The following is a 15,926-nucleotide window of genomic DNA, read 5'->3' on the forward strand; positions in this document are numbered from 1 at the left end:
ATTTTATTTACCCCAACAGTTTTTTGAGATTCTGCATGCTGTGTATAATGCTTTTGACAGTTTTTTTTGTTTGTGTACTTCACAAAGAGTTGCTGTGACCACAGGGGGATGCAAACCCATTTCACACCTCACACCTGTACAGGTTACCCACTTAAACATACAGTGAAAAGGACTATATAAGCACCCCCTAATTATTATTTATTATATTAGGTAATGGGCTTAGGAATACATTTATAAAATATTGAATCTACTGCCTTGTGGTGAGTCGTTACGCATAAAGAAAATATATAGACAGTTCTGTGAAGTTGACTGTCATGTATTGTCATGTTATGTCTTGTTCCTGTTCTTTCTCTTCACTTCGTTTCCTCCTGCTGGTCGTATTAGGTTACCTTCTCTTCCTTTCCTTCCCCCAGCTGTTCCTCATATCCTCTAACTACCTTGTTTACCCTCTCCCACCTGTTCCCTTTTTTCCCTCTGATTAGGTCTCTATTTCTCTCTCTGTTTCTGCTTCTGTCTTTGTCAGATTCTCGTTTGCTTCACCCTTGTCCCGTCCTGTCGTAATCTGCCTCTTCATCAGATGCTACGTGTGATCAGGTACCTCTGTCCTCTACAACCCGCGCCTACCCGGAGAGACCAGCAGTCTGTTGCCGCTAACCCTGCTATTCTCCTCTGCTGCTAGAAGGGGACTCTCCTGTAAAGATCAGAGGATTTTATGATTTATTTTTCGCCCTCTCTGCGGGTTGTCTATTTTGTCAATCGATACATCTGAAGAGGATCTATGTCTTCCCTGTGTTTGGACATTAAAAGACTCTGTTTCTGTTAAACCGCTTTTGGGTCCTCACTCACCTGCATAACATGACTACATGACTACTTGGCTTTTCCAGTACAACAGCAGGGATGGGCAACTGGCCCTCCTTTTGAAGGCCCTGAATCAAAAATATATCTCACTCAGATATCATTTAAAACCTGCAAAAATGTCTCTCCACCCTATTGGAAAATATATAGAATTGCAGGAAATTAGCTGTTTAAACAGCAACATGTTCTCTTCGCCCCATGGCACGAAATTAACTCTAAAATGTAAAAAAAATATCTTCTGTCAAAAGTGGGCTGCTAAAATGTTTTGCCTGTAATGTGGTGGTGGGGGAGAGGTACGCACATGTGGGTATGCAGTCCTGCGAGCAACTGTCGCCCTTCAAGATTTTTGATGGCCCCCACCCCCATCAAAGTTGCCCATCCCTAACCTAAGGTATGAGTAAAGGATGTTGTTCTTTGAGTACATGGAAGACCTAGACGCACAGCCTCCAGTGTCCCCCTCCATCTCCTCAGGGTCTCCACTGATGAAGAAAAACTACACTTGAGCTCTCCCTCCTTCCCTAGCTTTGTATGAGGACTTAAAGCTAATCTGGGGCCCTTGTCTTTAGGAGAGGATCCTAGGGTTGGCCATGCATGACCAGCTGCCCTGTCTTTACACCTCTCCCCAGATATCGATGAGTGTGCAGAGGGGAAACACTACTGCAGGGAGAACACCATATGTGTCAACACCCCCGGCTCCTTCATGTGTGTCTGCCACACGGGTTACATCAGGATCGATGACTACTGCTGCACAGGTGAGTCCTTTCTTCTGGCAGACTCTTATAGATGCTAACAGGAGAGACCCATACTGCCCTACCAAGCAAAAAGGCAGTAACTGCTCATTTGAAAAAGAGTTGATGTCATTTTTGCTACATTAAATACATGTTTAATAATGTGGACAAGTGTCCTTCCACTATTTTGTCTTGGAGAAAATGGGGGTCATGTCAGCAGTAACTGCATAAAGTTATTGTGAAACCACGTTAATAAAAGCCATTTTTCTTAGTTCCACGATATGAGCAGTTACTGCCTTTTTGCTTGGTAGGGCAGCATACTGTACTTGTTTCATGTTTATGACTTCGGACTAAACCGTTGAAAGCTGCAGACTTGCCTTTTCAACAGAAGTTATTGGAAGGGATATTATTTAATAAGGTAACTTAGCTGTGCTCAGTGTGTGTCAGCGTTTGTGTGTGTGTGTCAGTGTGTGCCCGCAATTGTGACTCATGCTTGTGAGTCTTTTTAAAACATTTCCAGAACTATCATCATGTGATGAAAACACTTCAAACACTGCATAGCCATGTACAGTTTTATTTCTTTCATCACATTCCCAGTGGGTCAGAAGTTTACATACACTCAATTTAGTATTTGGTAGCATTGCCTTTCAATCGTTTAACTTGGGTCAAACGTTTTGGGTAGCCAGTTCTTCCATCATCTTGAATATGCGCCTCGGCATTCAATTAGGACAATGTGTTTGTCTTCACTTCTAGCTTGTGAGAGGGCCCGGGATGGCTATGAGAAGGACCCGATCACGTGACGGGCATTGGCTAATAAGAATTGAGATATCTGAGAGAGTCATGTGAGTGAGAGGTGCTTCGGAGCACGCAGCCGGGAGAAGGGAATTCTAATTGTTAAATTCAGCCCAAGGGTACAACGGACACTGGCCGCAAAAGGCATGCATTTTTTTAGAGGGCATTAAGGCCACACAAAGGGGATACCACCTCAAATTCAAGGGATTATCAAGTGCTTGTCAAATTTTGAATGAGAGACAGAGGAAATGTGTGCAGCCTCCACAAAAACAAAGCAGAACTCATGCCTTCCATACAACTTAAAACAAATCATCATTAGTCACATGATGCAGCCTTAGAATGTATAAAAAATCTAAACATATAGCCCAACGTTTGTATCACAAAAAAAACAGAGCTCATGCCTTCCGTGCAACTTTTTTTTTAAATCATCATTAGGTCACATGATGCAGCCTTAGAATGTATAAAAAAATCTAAACATATAGCCCAATTATACCAGGCTTTAACTTCTTGACTGATGTCTTGAGTTGTTGCTTCAATATATCCATATAATTTTGATGCCTCATGATGATGATGATGATGCCATCTATTTTGTGAAGTGCACCAGTCGCTCCTGCAGCAAAGCACCCCCACAACATGATGCTGCCACCTCCACAACATGATGCTGCCACCTCCGTGCTTCACTGTTGGGATGGTATTCTTCGGCTTGCAAGCCTCCCCCTGTTTGAAAATTGCTCCTTAGGATGAACCAGACTTGTGGAGGTCAAAACATTTTTTATGAGGTCTTGGCTGATTTCTTTTGATTTTCCCATGATGTCTAGCAAAGTAGATGTCCTAACCGACTTGCCAAAACTATAGTTTGTTAACCTGTTGCGACGAGCAATCCCGTATCCGGGAGCGTAATTATAGCCTCAAGCTCATTACCATAACGCAACGTTAACTATTCATGAAAATGAAATGAAATGAAATGAATATATTGGCTCACAAGGATAGCCTTTTGTTAACTACACTGGCATCTCAGATTTTCAAAAAATGTTTTTCAACCATAGCTACACAAGCATTTGTGTAAGAGTATTGAGCTAAGCCAAGCATTCAAGCATTGAGCTAAGCCAAGCATTCAGCAGGCAACATTTTCACAAAATCAAGAAAAGCATTCAAATAAAATCATTTACCTTTTATCATTTACCGTTCCGTTTTTCCAAAAAGATGATTTGTGTAGGAGAAATCGCTCCGTTTTGTTCATCACGTTTGGATAAGAAAAAAAAACGAAAATTCAGTCATTACAACGGCAAACTTTTTTCCAAATGAACTCCATAATATCGACAGAAACATGGCAAACGTTGTTTAGAATCAACCCTCAAGGTGTTTTTCACATATCTATTCGATGATAAATCACTCGTGGCAGTTTGGTTTCTCCTCCTTGCGCATTCACAGCCATATAAGGAGACATTGGAACACAGCGCATTCAAAATCTGGCTCACTTCCTGTATGAAATTTCATCTTGGTTTCGCCTGTAGCATTAGTTCTGTGGCACTCACAGACAATATCTTTGCAGTTTTGGAAACGTCAGAGTGTTTTCTTTCCAAAGCTGCATAGTCGAGCATCTTTTCGTGACAAAATATCTTGTTTAAAACGGGAACATTTTTCATCCAAAAATGAAATACTGCCACCAGTGGTTCAAGAGGTTAACAAGAAAAACTAGTTTTAATGACTCCAACCTAAGTGTTTGTAAACTTCCAACTTGTACATTCAACCTCAATTAACCAGTGCACCCGCACATTGACTCTGTATCAGTACCCCCCTGTATATAGTCTCGCTATTGTTATTTCACTGCTGCTATTTAATTACTTGTTACTGTTATCTCTTATTCTTATCTGCATTTTTTAAAACTGCATTGGTGGTTAGGGGCTCGTAAGTAAGCATTTCATTGTAAGGTCTACACCTGTTGTATTCGGAGCATGTGACTTGGCGCATGTGACTTGAATCGCTTTGAGATTCTTTGAAAGCGCTATATCAGTTGAACAAATTAGGGCAGGCAGGGCGTGCATGTGACAGAGTGGGGAGGGAGAAGAGGCAGCCAAGTCAATCTATACTGAGCAACAATATAAATGCAACATGCAACAATTTCCATGATTTTACTGAGTTACAGTTCATGTAAGGAAATCAGTCAATTAAAATAAATAAATTAGGCCATAATCTATGGATGTCACAGGATTGGGCAGGGGCACAGCCATGGGTTGGCTTGGGAAGGTATAGGCTCACCCACTTGGGAGCCAGGCCCACCCATTGGGGAGCCAGGCCCAGCCAATCGGAATGAGTTTTTCCCCACAAAAGGGCTTTATTACAGACAGAAATATTCCTCATTTCCATCAGCGGTCCAGGTGGCTGGTCTTAGATGATCCCGCAGGTGAAGAAGCCGGATGTGGAGGTCCTGGGCTGGCGTGGTTGCAAGTGGTCTGCAGTTGTGAGACCAAATTCTGTAAAACGACATTGGAGGTGGCTTATGGTAGATAAATTAACATTAAATACTCTGGCAACATCTCTGGTGGACATTCCTGCAGACAGCATGTCAATTGCACGCTCCCTCAACTTGTGCCATCTGTGGCACTGCACATTTTTGAGTGACCTATGCCTTACCTGTCAAGTAGATGGATTACCTTGGCAAAGGGGAAATGCTCACCAACATGGATGTAAACTAATTTGTGCACAAGATTTGAGATAAATAAGCTTTTTGTGCGTATGGAACATTTCTGGGATCTTTTATTTCAGCTCATGACAGATGGAACCAACACTTTTAATATATTTATATATTTATATTTATTTATTTTGCTCCTTTGCACCCATTATTTCTATCTCTACTCTGCACATTCTTCAACTGCAAATCAACCATTCCAGTGTTTTACTTGCTATATTGTATTTACTTCTCCACCATTTTTTTGCCTTTACCTCCCTTCTCTCACCTCACTTGCTCACATTGTATATAGACTTATTTTTCTACTGTATTATTGACTGTATTTTTGTTTTACTCCATGTGTAACTCTGTTGTGTGTGTCGAACTGCTTTGCTTTACCTTGGCCAGGTAGCAATTGTAAATGAGAACTTGTTCTCAACTTGCCTACCTGGTTAAATAAAGGTGAAAAAAAATGTATATATATTTTTGTTCAATATAAAAAGACTGCAAGCAAGATTCCTCGTCTTTCTGCTTCTCTGTTCTCCCCTGTTCTGTTTCTCTGCCAGCAGTACTGTAGCTCTCCATGTTCAGGTCAGCCAGTTCTCCTCACACCAGATTGAAATGCCACATGGTGACACAGTTACTACTGACACAAGCACTCTTTTTCTGTAGAGCTACCCTTAGAGTTGTGTTCCCTTAGAAGGTATAGGCTTACCCACTTGGGAGGCAGGCTTGTGTTCCCTTAGAAGGTATAGGCTCACCCACTTGGGAGGCAGAGTTGTGTTCCCTTAGAAGGTATAGGCTCACCCACTTGGGAGGCAGAGTTGTGTTCCCTTAGATTGTTTCAGGTAGTGAGTTGAAGAAACAGACTTCGGGAAAGATTTACTAAGTTTGCATACCGTGGATGTAGGTGCAGACCTTGAATAGATAAATAGCAAATACACTACTTGAACTTGAGTAGACCTTTGTGACTACACTCAGGCTTTAATGAAGATCATTTGATTATGGCCCTGACATCTTGATGACCCACAAACTGTTGACGAACAACCATTGTTCCATTAGTCATTTTAATCAGTCTTACGCTTCACAATAAACAATATAACAAAGATAAAGAAAGAAATCAAATATTTAAATTAACGTCATGACTAATATTGTTACTGAACAGCAAGCCCATGTCTCCTTCCAGTTGTAAAGATGACTCAATGGTATACCCATAGATACAGTATGTAGCATGGTCGTCATGTTCGCTGTGAGTGCATTACAGTGCGAGTTATGAGGCTAAGTAGATCCCTGTGTGTGTCGTCTCTGATGGGGACACAAAACATTTCCTCTTCTTCTGTAATTAAAAAAGCAATTACCACTAATTCAACCTAACTCAGCACGGAGGAGAGGAGACAGAGAGGAGATGTGGTAGAATGCAGAGTAAAGGAGCAGCTTGCCTGGCTGAGACGTGCCAGAAAGAGGGTTGCATCCCAAATGGCACACTATTCTCTTTATAGTGCACTACTTTTGACCAGGGTCCGTAGGGAGGGCCCATAGGGCTCTGGCCAAAAGTAGTGCACTATATAGGGAATATGGTGCATTTAGGACATAGCCAGAGAAAGGAGTCGGGCCTGCTGCAACGCTGCTTTCCTCCCCCCTCCCTCCCTCCCCTCTGAGCTTCTGGGTTTGAATTAAAGCAGTAAGTGTCTGTAAGACCCACCAAGACAATGCAACAACACAGCAGATTTTGTACATTTCCTGACTGCCACAACTATGCCCATGGTGTGTTTCCCCTTGTTGATGGGAACAGGAAACAAAAGAGGATATGGGAATGGAGGTGGTGAGGCTGTCAGTAGGTATTTTAGGAATGTTTCAGAAGGAATAATCATGAGAATTCTCACTCATCTCACACTTTTTAGTTTTCTTATTTATTCAGTGAAGAAAAGACACACCTTGCGTACTCAGTCTTTTTCTCTAGTGTTAGTTCTCCTTAGACACACCCTGAATTACATTCCACTCCGTTATATTTCTATGCATCTTAGAGCCGGATGCAGTCTCCTATTCATTTGTCTCCTATCCTGCAACCCATTAGTTTCACCGATTTACAAAGAAGATTAATACTGCAGCCCAGTGGAATAAGTTGTGTCTCTGTATTTTACATAGAATCTTATTAAAATGCCTTCAAGTCAGAGCCAAGCACACCTCTGTTATGCATCCTGATTAAACCGAGGCGTATTCAGGGGGCCTGATATAATGACTTTCTGCCTGCTACAGTACAGTCAAATTACTGTCGTAATCTCTCTCTGAGTTATTGGACTATCAGTGTCTATTCACAATCATTGCCTCAGCGCATGCTATAGAATCGCTCATATAGAGCCACACTCCACCTCTTATCTGATATTAAAAAGATAAATTATGGTTAAATTGTACTTAATTCAAAACTTGTCCGATGGACCCATATGTGGCTAAATCAAATCAAACCGACACAATCTTATTAGAGCCCTTTACTAGGCACTGCCTCCGACAAGATTCAATGTTTATTTCCAGAGTATGCCATCTCCCCCATTCCTGTTGCACTGTGATATGTTAGCGATAGGGGCCCTGTGCTAAGCTCGACATGGGGTTCTATTCATTATTAATAGCAATCAAACATCTGTTTCTGTTTGAACAGGGTCCAGAGGGAATGGGCTATTCCCCAAGTGGCTTAGAAAGGAAATATAGCACCAGCTCAACAAAACACAAAATATAATATCTCCCATGTCCATTAGAATAACTCAATCAATATGAGGATCTTTATTATTCTCCGTGGATTCGAGCAATTACTAGATTGCAAACCTCAGCAGAAATAATGCACAGGTAGCCTAATTATATTGCTTTTTCATAACTGCAAGTATCTGTACTAGTCCGCATAGTGATTTAAGATAGAGTTACTCAATTAAATAAGTGTATTCTAACAGTAATTCTGGATTAAAAGGCTAAACCCAGAGAGATTTTCTATAGTAACATCATGAGGTTCTGGGTTCAAGTGAACATGGTATTTACGTAAAACACCCCACAGTGAAAGGGGTCACTTTTGCATCCCAGCTGGTCAATGTCGAATAGAGTCAGGACAGAAAGGCAACCCAACTTTCCCCTGCTCTCTGACTATCATTTTAGCCTTGATCTTGAAGGAAAGTGCCTGGGGTGTGCTCCTCACTCCTAGAGATGGGTTGCCTTTGAATGTTATTAGAGGGCTGCTGTCCTGAGGTGTGTGTGGTGAGATGTGAGGTGTGTGACCCCGCTCTTATCCGATGATAACCAATCCCGCCTTGGTCTCAGAGGCAGTAGGAAAGGAGGAATGGAGGGAAGGTGAAAGGGAAGGCGGAGGTGGTGATGAAGGGAGGGCGGAGGTGGTGATGAAGGGAGGGCGGAGGTGGTGATGAAGTGAGGGCGGAGGTGGTGATGAAGGGAGGGCGGAGGTGGTGATGAAGGGAGGGCGGAGGTGGATTTGAAGGGAGGGCAGAGGTGGATTTGAAGGGAGGGAGGAGGTGGATTTGAAGGGAGGGAGGAGGTGGATTTGAAGGGAGGGCAGAGGTGGATTTGAAGGGAGGGCAGAGGTGGTGATGAAGGGAGGGCGGAGGTGGATATGAAGGGAGGACAGAGGTGGGGATGAAGGGAGGACAGAGGTGGATTTGAAGGGAGGGCGGAGATGGATTTGAAGGGAGGGCGGAGGTGGATTTGAAGGGAGGGCGGAGGTGTATATGAAGGGAGGGCGGAGATGTATATGAAGAGAGGTCGGAGGTGTATATGAAGGGATGGCGGAGGTGTATATGAAGGGAGGGCGGAGGTGTATATGAAGGGAGGGCGGAGGTGTATATGAAGGGAGGGCGGAGGTGGATTTGAAGGGCGGGCAGAGGTGGATTTGAAGGGAGGGCGGAGGTGTATATGAAGGGAGGGCGGAGGTGTATATGAAGGGAGGTCGGAGGTGTATATGAAGGGAGGTCGGAGGTGTATATGAAGAGAGGTCGGAGGTGTATATGAAGGGAGGGCGGAGGTGTATATGAAGGGAGGGAGGAGGTGTATATGAAGGGAGGGCGGAGGTGGATTTGAAGGGAGGGCGGAGGTGTATTTGAAGGGAGGGCGGAGGTGGATTTGAAGGGAGGGCGGAGGTGGATTTGAAGGGAGGGCGGAGGTGGATATGAAGGGAGGGCGGAGGTGGATATGAAGGGAGGGCGGAGGTGTATATGAAGGGAGGGCGGAGGTGGATTTGAAGGGAGGGCGGAGGTGTATATGAAGGGAGGGCGGAGGTGTATATGAAGGGAGGGCGGGCGGAGGTGGATTTGAAGGGAGGGCGGGCGGGCGGAGGTGGATTTGAAGGGAGGGCGGCGGTGGGGCAGTGGGGATTAGAAAGGATAACTTCCACTGTGTGAAGTCAAAGGGCCTGGCAGATATAGAGTATTATGGGAAAACAGTGGGCCTTGACCCCCGTCTCCTCCCCATCCTTTCATGCTTTGTTCCCACTCTATTATATCTCCCTTTATCTCAGATATTGCATCTTATGATGACGTTGATACTCTCCCAAAGATGGAAAACAGACACTGATATTTCAACACAGCCTTCACATTTAGAACTGTTATTATGATATGCCTGTGAAGACCCAGAATGTCTCCATTTTGCATTAAGATCAGTGCGTTCTCCATGAGTTTATAAGTAGTTCTAGATGCAGTGACTATATTAACTGATACAGTGACTATATTACCACGGCCTAACGCAGTTTTAGTTACAGTGTGTCGGTCAAATTGTTGGACAAAGGCGGAGTTGGCTCCAGGCTGGGCTAAGGCTCCAGTCAGTCAGTCTGCTGTAGCACGCTACAGTGGGCTCCCTAGTGACAGCCTGTACATAATTGATTGTTTATCTGTCTGCAGCATGAGCAGCACTAGTCAATAAGAAAAACCCCTACACAGGACGCAAAGGCACACACATACACAGATGGACGCACGCAGACACATGTACTGTACGCGCACGCACACACACACACACACACACAAAGGATAACCTCTTTGAAGACACACACACACACGCACCTAGTCTGCCAATTTCTCCATCCTGTCGATTCAGAGTGATGGCATACAACTCCCCTGCCCGGCAGGCATAGACAGATGTGACCTTGGGCAAATCTCCTCTCTGTTTTTACTTTCCCCTTCCGTTAGTTTTATATGCTATCTGCATCTCATACGACACCCTGTTCCCTATAAAGTGCACTACTTTTGACCAGGTCCCATAGGGTTCTGGTCAAAAGTAGTGCACTTTGTAGGGAAAAGGGTGCCATTTGGGACACATCCTATATGCTGCCTCAGTGGGGCCTCAGAGCAGGTTTTAATGCAGGACATCAGCAGGTGTGATAGAGCAGCAGGACCGGTGTTCCTCCATGTTCTTGACTCTGTCATATAGACATCATACCCTCAAAGGAGAAGCTCAACACCACATCACTTTCAATTTGTTTGAGCCTGATACTGTTCAGGAAATGTAATGGATGGGATGATTACAATGAAATGGCTGTAGCTTAGGTCTCTCCCATGGCACGCATTCTCATTCAGATACCTCCTTGTTCTCAGATAGTAAGATGTTAAGTTTGAGGGACGTTTGATTTTTGCTGTATTAAACAATAGAAGTCCAACAACTACAGAAAAAATACTTCCACTAATTAGGAGAAAAGCACAATATATTAATACTATACTTTATTGTTATTGTGTAGTAAGACTCCTGAGAGCTAGTCGGTTGGTGTATGAACATATATGAGCACAGCAAAGAGGACTTGATGCCAGGCTTAGGATGGCCCAGAAATCCACGAACACAAATGGTAGAAGTGTTACCCAGAGATAAGCAATACAATGTTATGCAGCATAGGACTAGAATTATTCTCTCTGCCAAAAAGAGTTGGATAGTTTGACAACCAATGGCAAGTTTGGGTCCTTTGGGACCTGACTTTTTGTGTCATTCTAGATATTGAGTCATAACTGAAGTTTTATATTGCTTCTATAAAAGGTACACAGGAAGTTTCCAGTCATTTTTGGAAGGTCACAACGCAACACCAAAAGTTTAGTAAAAATCGTCCTTAAGTTGTACACAGTAAGCAAATACTTATCACAAAGTAGTAGTTCGCTACACCCACAATAACATTGCTAAATATGTGTATGCGACCAATAAAATTGAACCCTCTGGAACGGTCCACACAGAATAGATTTATTCCTGCGTGTCTGGGATAAAGATCTCCCTGTGTTCTGCTTGGTACTGATGATAGTGTGTGTCTGCCTCTCTGCTTCCTGCGGCTAAGGTGTGATTGACCTGTGTGAGGTGATGTTTAGTTCAGGTCTTAAAGGTGCGGTTATGGTATGATTGACCTGTGTGAGGTGATGTTTAGTTCAGGTCTTAAAGGTGCTGTTATGGTATGATTGACCTGTGTGAGGTGATGTTTAGTTCAGGTCTTAAAGGTGCTGTTATGGTATGATTGACCTGTGTGAGGTGATATTTAGTTCAGGTCTTAAAGGTGCGGTTATGGTGTGATTGACCTGTGTGAGGTGATGTTTAGTTCAGGTCTTAAAGGTGCTGTTATGGTATGATTGACCTGTGTGAGGTGATATTTAGTTCAGGTCTTAAAGGTGCGGTTATGGTGTGATTGACCTGTGTGAGGTGAAGTTTAGTTCAGGTCTTAAAGGTGCGGTTATGGTGTGATTGACCTGTGTGAGGTGAAGTTTAGTTCAGGTCTTAAAGGTGCGGTTATGGTGTGATTGACCTGTGTGAGGTGATGTTTAGTTCAGGTCTTAAAGGTGCTGTTATGGTATGATTGACCTGTGTGAGGTGATATTTAGTTCAGGTCTTAAAGGTGCGGTTATGGTGTGATTGACCTGTGTGAGGTGATGTTTAGTTCAGGTCTTAAAGGTGCGGTTATGGTATGATTGACCTGTGTAAGGTGATGTTTAGTTCAGGTCTTAAAGGTGCGGTTATGGTATTGACCTGATTGACCTGTGTGTTATGATGTTTAGTTCAGGTCTTAAAGGTGCTGTTATGGTATGATTGACCTGTGTGAGGTGATGTTTAGTTCAGGTCTTAAAGGTGCTGTTATGGTATGATTGACCTGTGTGAGGTGATGTTTAGTTCAGGTCTTAAAGGTGCTGTTATGGTATGATTGACCTGTGTGAGGTGATGTTTAGTTCAGGTCTTAAAGGTGTGGTTATGGTATGATTGACCTTGACAGGTCTTAAAGGTGCGGTTATGGTATGATTGACCTGTGTAAGGTGATGTTTAGTTCAGGTCTTAAATGTTATGCTGGTGAATGAGGACCCAAAAGCGACTTAACAGAAACAGAGTCTTTATTCCAGTCTTTAACAAAAACGATAATCCTGGAAATTATCTCAGGAAAATACAAACAGGAAAACTGAAATCCTCTCGTCAGTAGAGAGGAACGATTGGAGACGCGACCACAGACTGCAGGTCGCTTCGGGAAGGCACAGGCCGTAGCTGACATAGACACCTGCTCACACGCAGCATCTGAAGAAGGCAAAAACACGACGGAACAAGAACACAGCACAGCAAACATCAAACAAGGATCCGACAAGGACAGAAGCGGAAAACAGAGGGAGAAATAGGGACTCTAATCAGAGGGCAAAATAGGGGACAGGTGTGAAAGAGTAAATGAGGTAGTTAGGAGAATGAGGAACAGCTGGGAGCAGGAACAGAACGATAGAGAGAGAGAGAGAGAGAGAGGGAGAGAGGGAGGGGGAGAGAGAGGGATAGAAAGAGGGAAAGAACCTAATAAGACCAGCAGGGGGAAACGAACAGAAGGGGAAGCACAAGGACAAGACATGACAATATATGACAAAACATGACATTAAAGGTGCGGTTATGGTGTGATTGACCTGTGTGAGGTGATGTTTAGTTCAGGTCTTAAAGGTGCTGTTATGGTATGATTGACCTATGTGAGGTGATGTTTAGTTCAGGTCTTAAAGGTGCGGTTATGGTATGATTGACCTATGTGAGGTGATGTTTAGTTCAGGTCTTAAAGGTGCGGTTATGGTGTGATTGACCTGTGTGAGGTGATGTTTAGTTCAGGTCTTAAAGGTGCTGTTATGGTATGATTGACCTGTGTGAGGTGATGTTTAGTTCAGGTCTTAAAGGTGCGGTTATGGTATGATTGACCTGTGTGAGGTGATGTTTAGTTCAGGTCTTAAAGGTGCTGTTATGGTATGATTGACCTGTGTGAGGTGATGTTTAAGGTCTTAAAGGTGCTGTGTGAGGTGATGTTTAGTTCAGGTCTTAAAGGTGCGGTTATGGTATGATGACCTGTGTGAGGTGATGTTTAGTTCAGGTCTTAAAGGTGCGGTTATGGTATGATTGATCTGTGCTTGTTTTGCTGTTCCAGAGCATGATGAGTGTGTGAGCGGACTACACAGCTGCGCCCAGAATGCCCTCTGTTTCAATACGGTGGGGGGACACAGCTGCTCTTGTAAGCCGGGATACACTGGCAACGGTACCATCTGCAAAGGTGAGATCCTACTGACCAGACCCACACAGACACATTTTTCATTCTAGTACCTTAAAGGTTTCTTCAGCTGCCCCATAGGAGGACCCTTTTTGGTTCCAGGAAGAATTCTTTCTACAGAGGGTTCTACATGGAACCCAAAATGGTTTTACCTGGAACCAAAAATGGTTCTCCTATGGGGACAGCTGAAGAAACCTTTTTGTAACCCTTTTTTTCTAGGCCTAAATAAAATGTTAATCGAGCTAAATTAATATTGAATACTGACTTTGTGGTACCTGTGTTCTTCCTCTAGCGATGTGTGATGGCCTGTGCCAGAATGGAGGAACCTGCATCTCCCCTAATAACTGCATCTGCCAGCTAGGCTTCACAGGGAAGAGGTGTGAGACAGGTAAGACTTCCTTTGTCCAGTCAGCAGTCCTCTGATTTAAACACTGCATCAAGACTACAGAATAGAAAGTATGAGGGAAGAGGTGAAGTGTGGAGTTTTTTACTTTTATTTGCATTTCAAAGGATCAAATATGATTTTTTAAATCAAATCGAATGTTAGTCACATGCGCCGAATACAACAGCTGTAGGCCTTGCAGTGGAATGCTTACTTACAAGCCCTTAACCAACAATGCATTAAGAAGTTTAAAAAAATAAGTGTTAAAGTAGTCACTCAAGACTACTTTAAAGTAGTCACTCTTGCTGAAAATAAAATCTTAAGAGGATACTTTCAGTGTTATCATCGCTTTGGTGCCAGAGTTTATTTCATTCTCTAGACATACCAGAAAGAGCCCATTAACTCATCTGCATCCTTGTTTAAAATAAAACCTATGTCTTGTGTTCAATTGGAATACATTTGACTGAGACAATCAAATGAGACTGTTGTCCATTTTAAGTGTTGACCTGGCACTGACTGTACTTAGTGACTGTCTTTATTTACTCTGACAGTAAAAATGGCATGTGGTATATTCACTTTGCAAGAAAGGCATTTCACTGTACTTGTGACATTAAAACTTGAAACTATTCACAAAAAGCACCCGTCTTCAGTTTCTCCAGAACCGTTATCCATAAATACATGGCTCTTAGTTTCCCCATTTCCCCTGTTCATCCTCCTTCATTACCTATGTATTCTGTTCTGTGGTGACTAATAAGATAGTAATCTGTTATTAATGTCACCAGATATTATTCAGTATGGCATTTTCTTTTACAGGGCTTTAAACTTTCTCACTTTCAAATGAAAATAGCACACAAACACTGATTCGCTGTGCATTATAGTGCATCAAGCATTATACTGTAGATTTACCACTATGTATCAAAATCATCCTATATTGATGTCTATCTTTTGTAATCTGTTTTTTGTATATATTTCCATCTGCGGTGGTGTATATGTTAGCATCATGGGGAGAGGTTGAAACAGCGTTGACATGCTCATGTAGCAGCTTAACACTCCTTATCCCTGATCTATACAACAGATGCTTTGCTCTCAGCCTATTGTACATAGAGAATAGCTGTCAGGACAAGGCAACATGGAAAGCTAATAAAAAAACAGGGCCCTTACAGTTTGAGACTGTCTTTAGGCTCCCAGACAGGGCAGACAGAACAGAAACCGAGATCTGCTGAGCTGAGCCGCTGCCTACTCATTGGTGCGGGTATTGATTGCACATAAAGGACCTTTATGAGGCGTACCCTTTTACTGCCTGTCTTAAAGCAAATGACTTTTCTCAAGGTGCTGTTCTGTCCTGTTTTGTGATGCTGAGGACAGCTGAAGGGAAGGCTAGAAAGCTGGCTGGTGTTATGAGCATAATAACCACGATCTCTTATCACTCCACCTGCTCTCTGCAGTAGACCAGCTCTGATGACCATGTACCCTAGTAAAGATATGACCAGAGCCCTCAACCATTTCATTACCTTCACTAGTCTGGGCTTTGCCTTCACTTTTTCTCTGTAGAATCTGCAATTTTCTGTTCTGTAGATCTCGCAATAGTGAGTAGCAGGGGACATGGAATTGTGAGAATGTATTTTCTGTTTAATACAGTTTAGAACAGAATGCTTAAAGCCTAATTAGTGACAAACAAATAGTTGTGGTGCAGAGTGACTTTGTCAATTTAATCACAGAATGAGGGAAAACAGTAGTGATGATAATGTGGAGCTCAGGCCTCTGTTAATTTTGGGCTCCTTCCTTCCCAACAGTTAATCATCAACGTTGATGTTAATTCACACACACACACTCAAACAGATTCCCAGAGAGGGTGCCTCAGGTGACAAGGCTTTTGTCACCACCTCTGCATCTGTTTCTCTCCTCCTTTCCCCTCTGAGAGTCTTCTCCTCCTTTCCACTCTGTCTCCAGCCCCGTCAGGCTTGTGACAGCTCCTGTCCTCACGTGCCCATTGTGCCCTCA

At 43.1% G+C, this 15,926-nt stretch overlaps 1 protein-coding gene across 1 annotated transcript in view; it reads left to right on the top strand.

The window, feature by feature from the left end:
* LOC123999373 (protein kinase C-binding protein NELL2-like) overlaps positions 1-15,926 on the top strand; it is a 92,732-nt gene that overhangs the window by 44,539 nt on the left and 32,267 nt on the right. Inside the window, exons 13-15 of the mRNA XM_046305060.1 lie at positions 1,482-1,607; positions 13,424-13,546; positions 13,836-13,931. Coding sequence (XP_046161016.1) covers positions 1,482-1,607; positions 13,424-13,546; positions 13,836-13,931 — 345 coding nt within the window. The remainder of the gene's footprint in view (positions 1-1,481; positions 1,608-13,423; positions 13,547-13,835; positions 13,932-15,926) is intronic.

This window comes from Oncorhynchus gorbuscha, linkage group LG02 (genome assembly GCF_021184085.1).
Source record: "Oncorhynchus gorbuscha isolate QuinsamMale2020 ecotype Even-year linkage group LG02, OgorEven_v1.0, whole genome shotgun sequence".
NCBI classification, from domain to species: domain Eukaryota; kingdom Metazoa; phylum Chordata; class Actinopteri; order Salmoniformes; family Salmonidae; genus Oncorhynchus; species Oncorhynchus gorbuscha.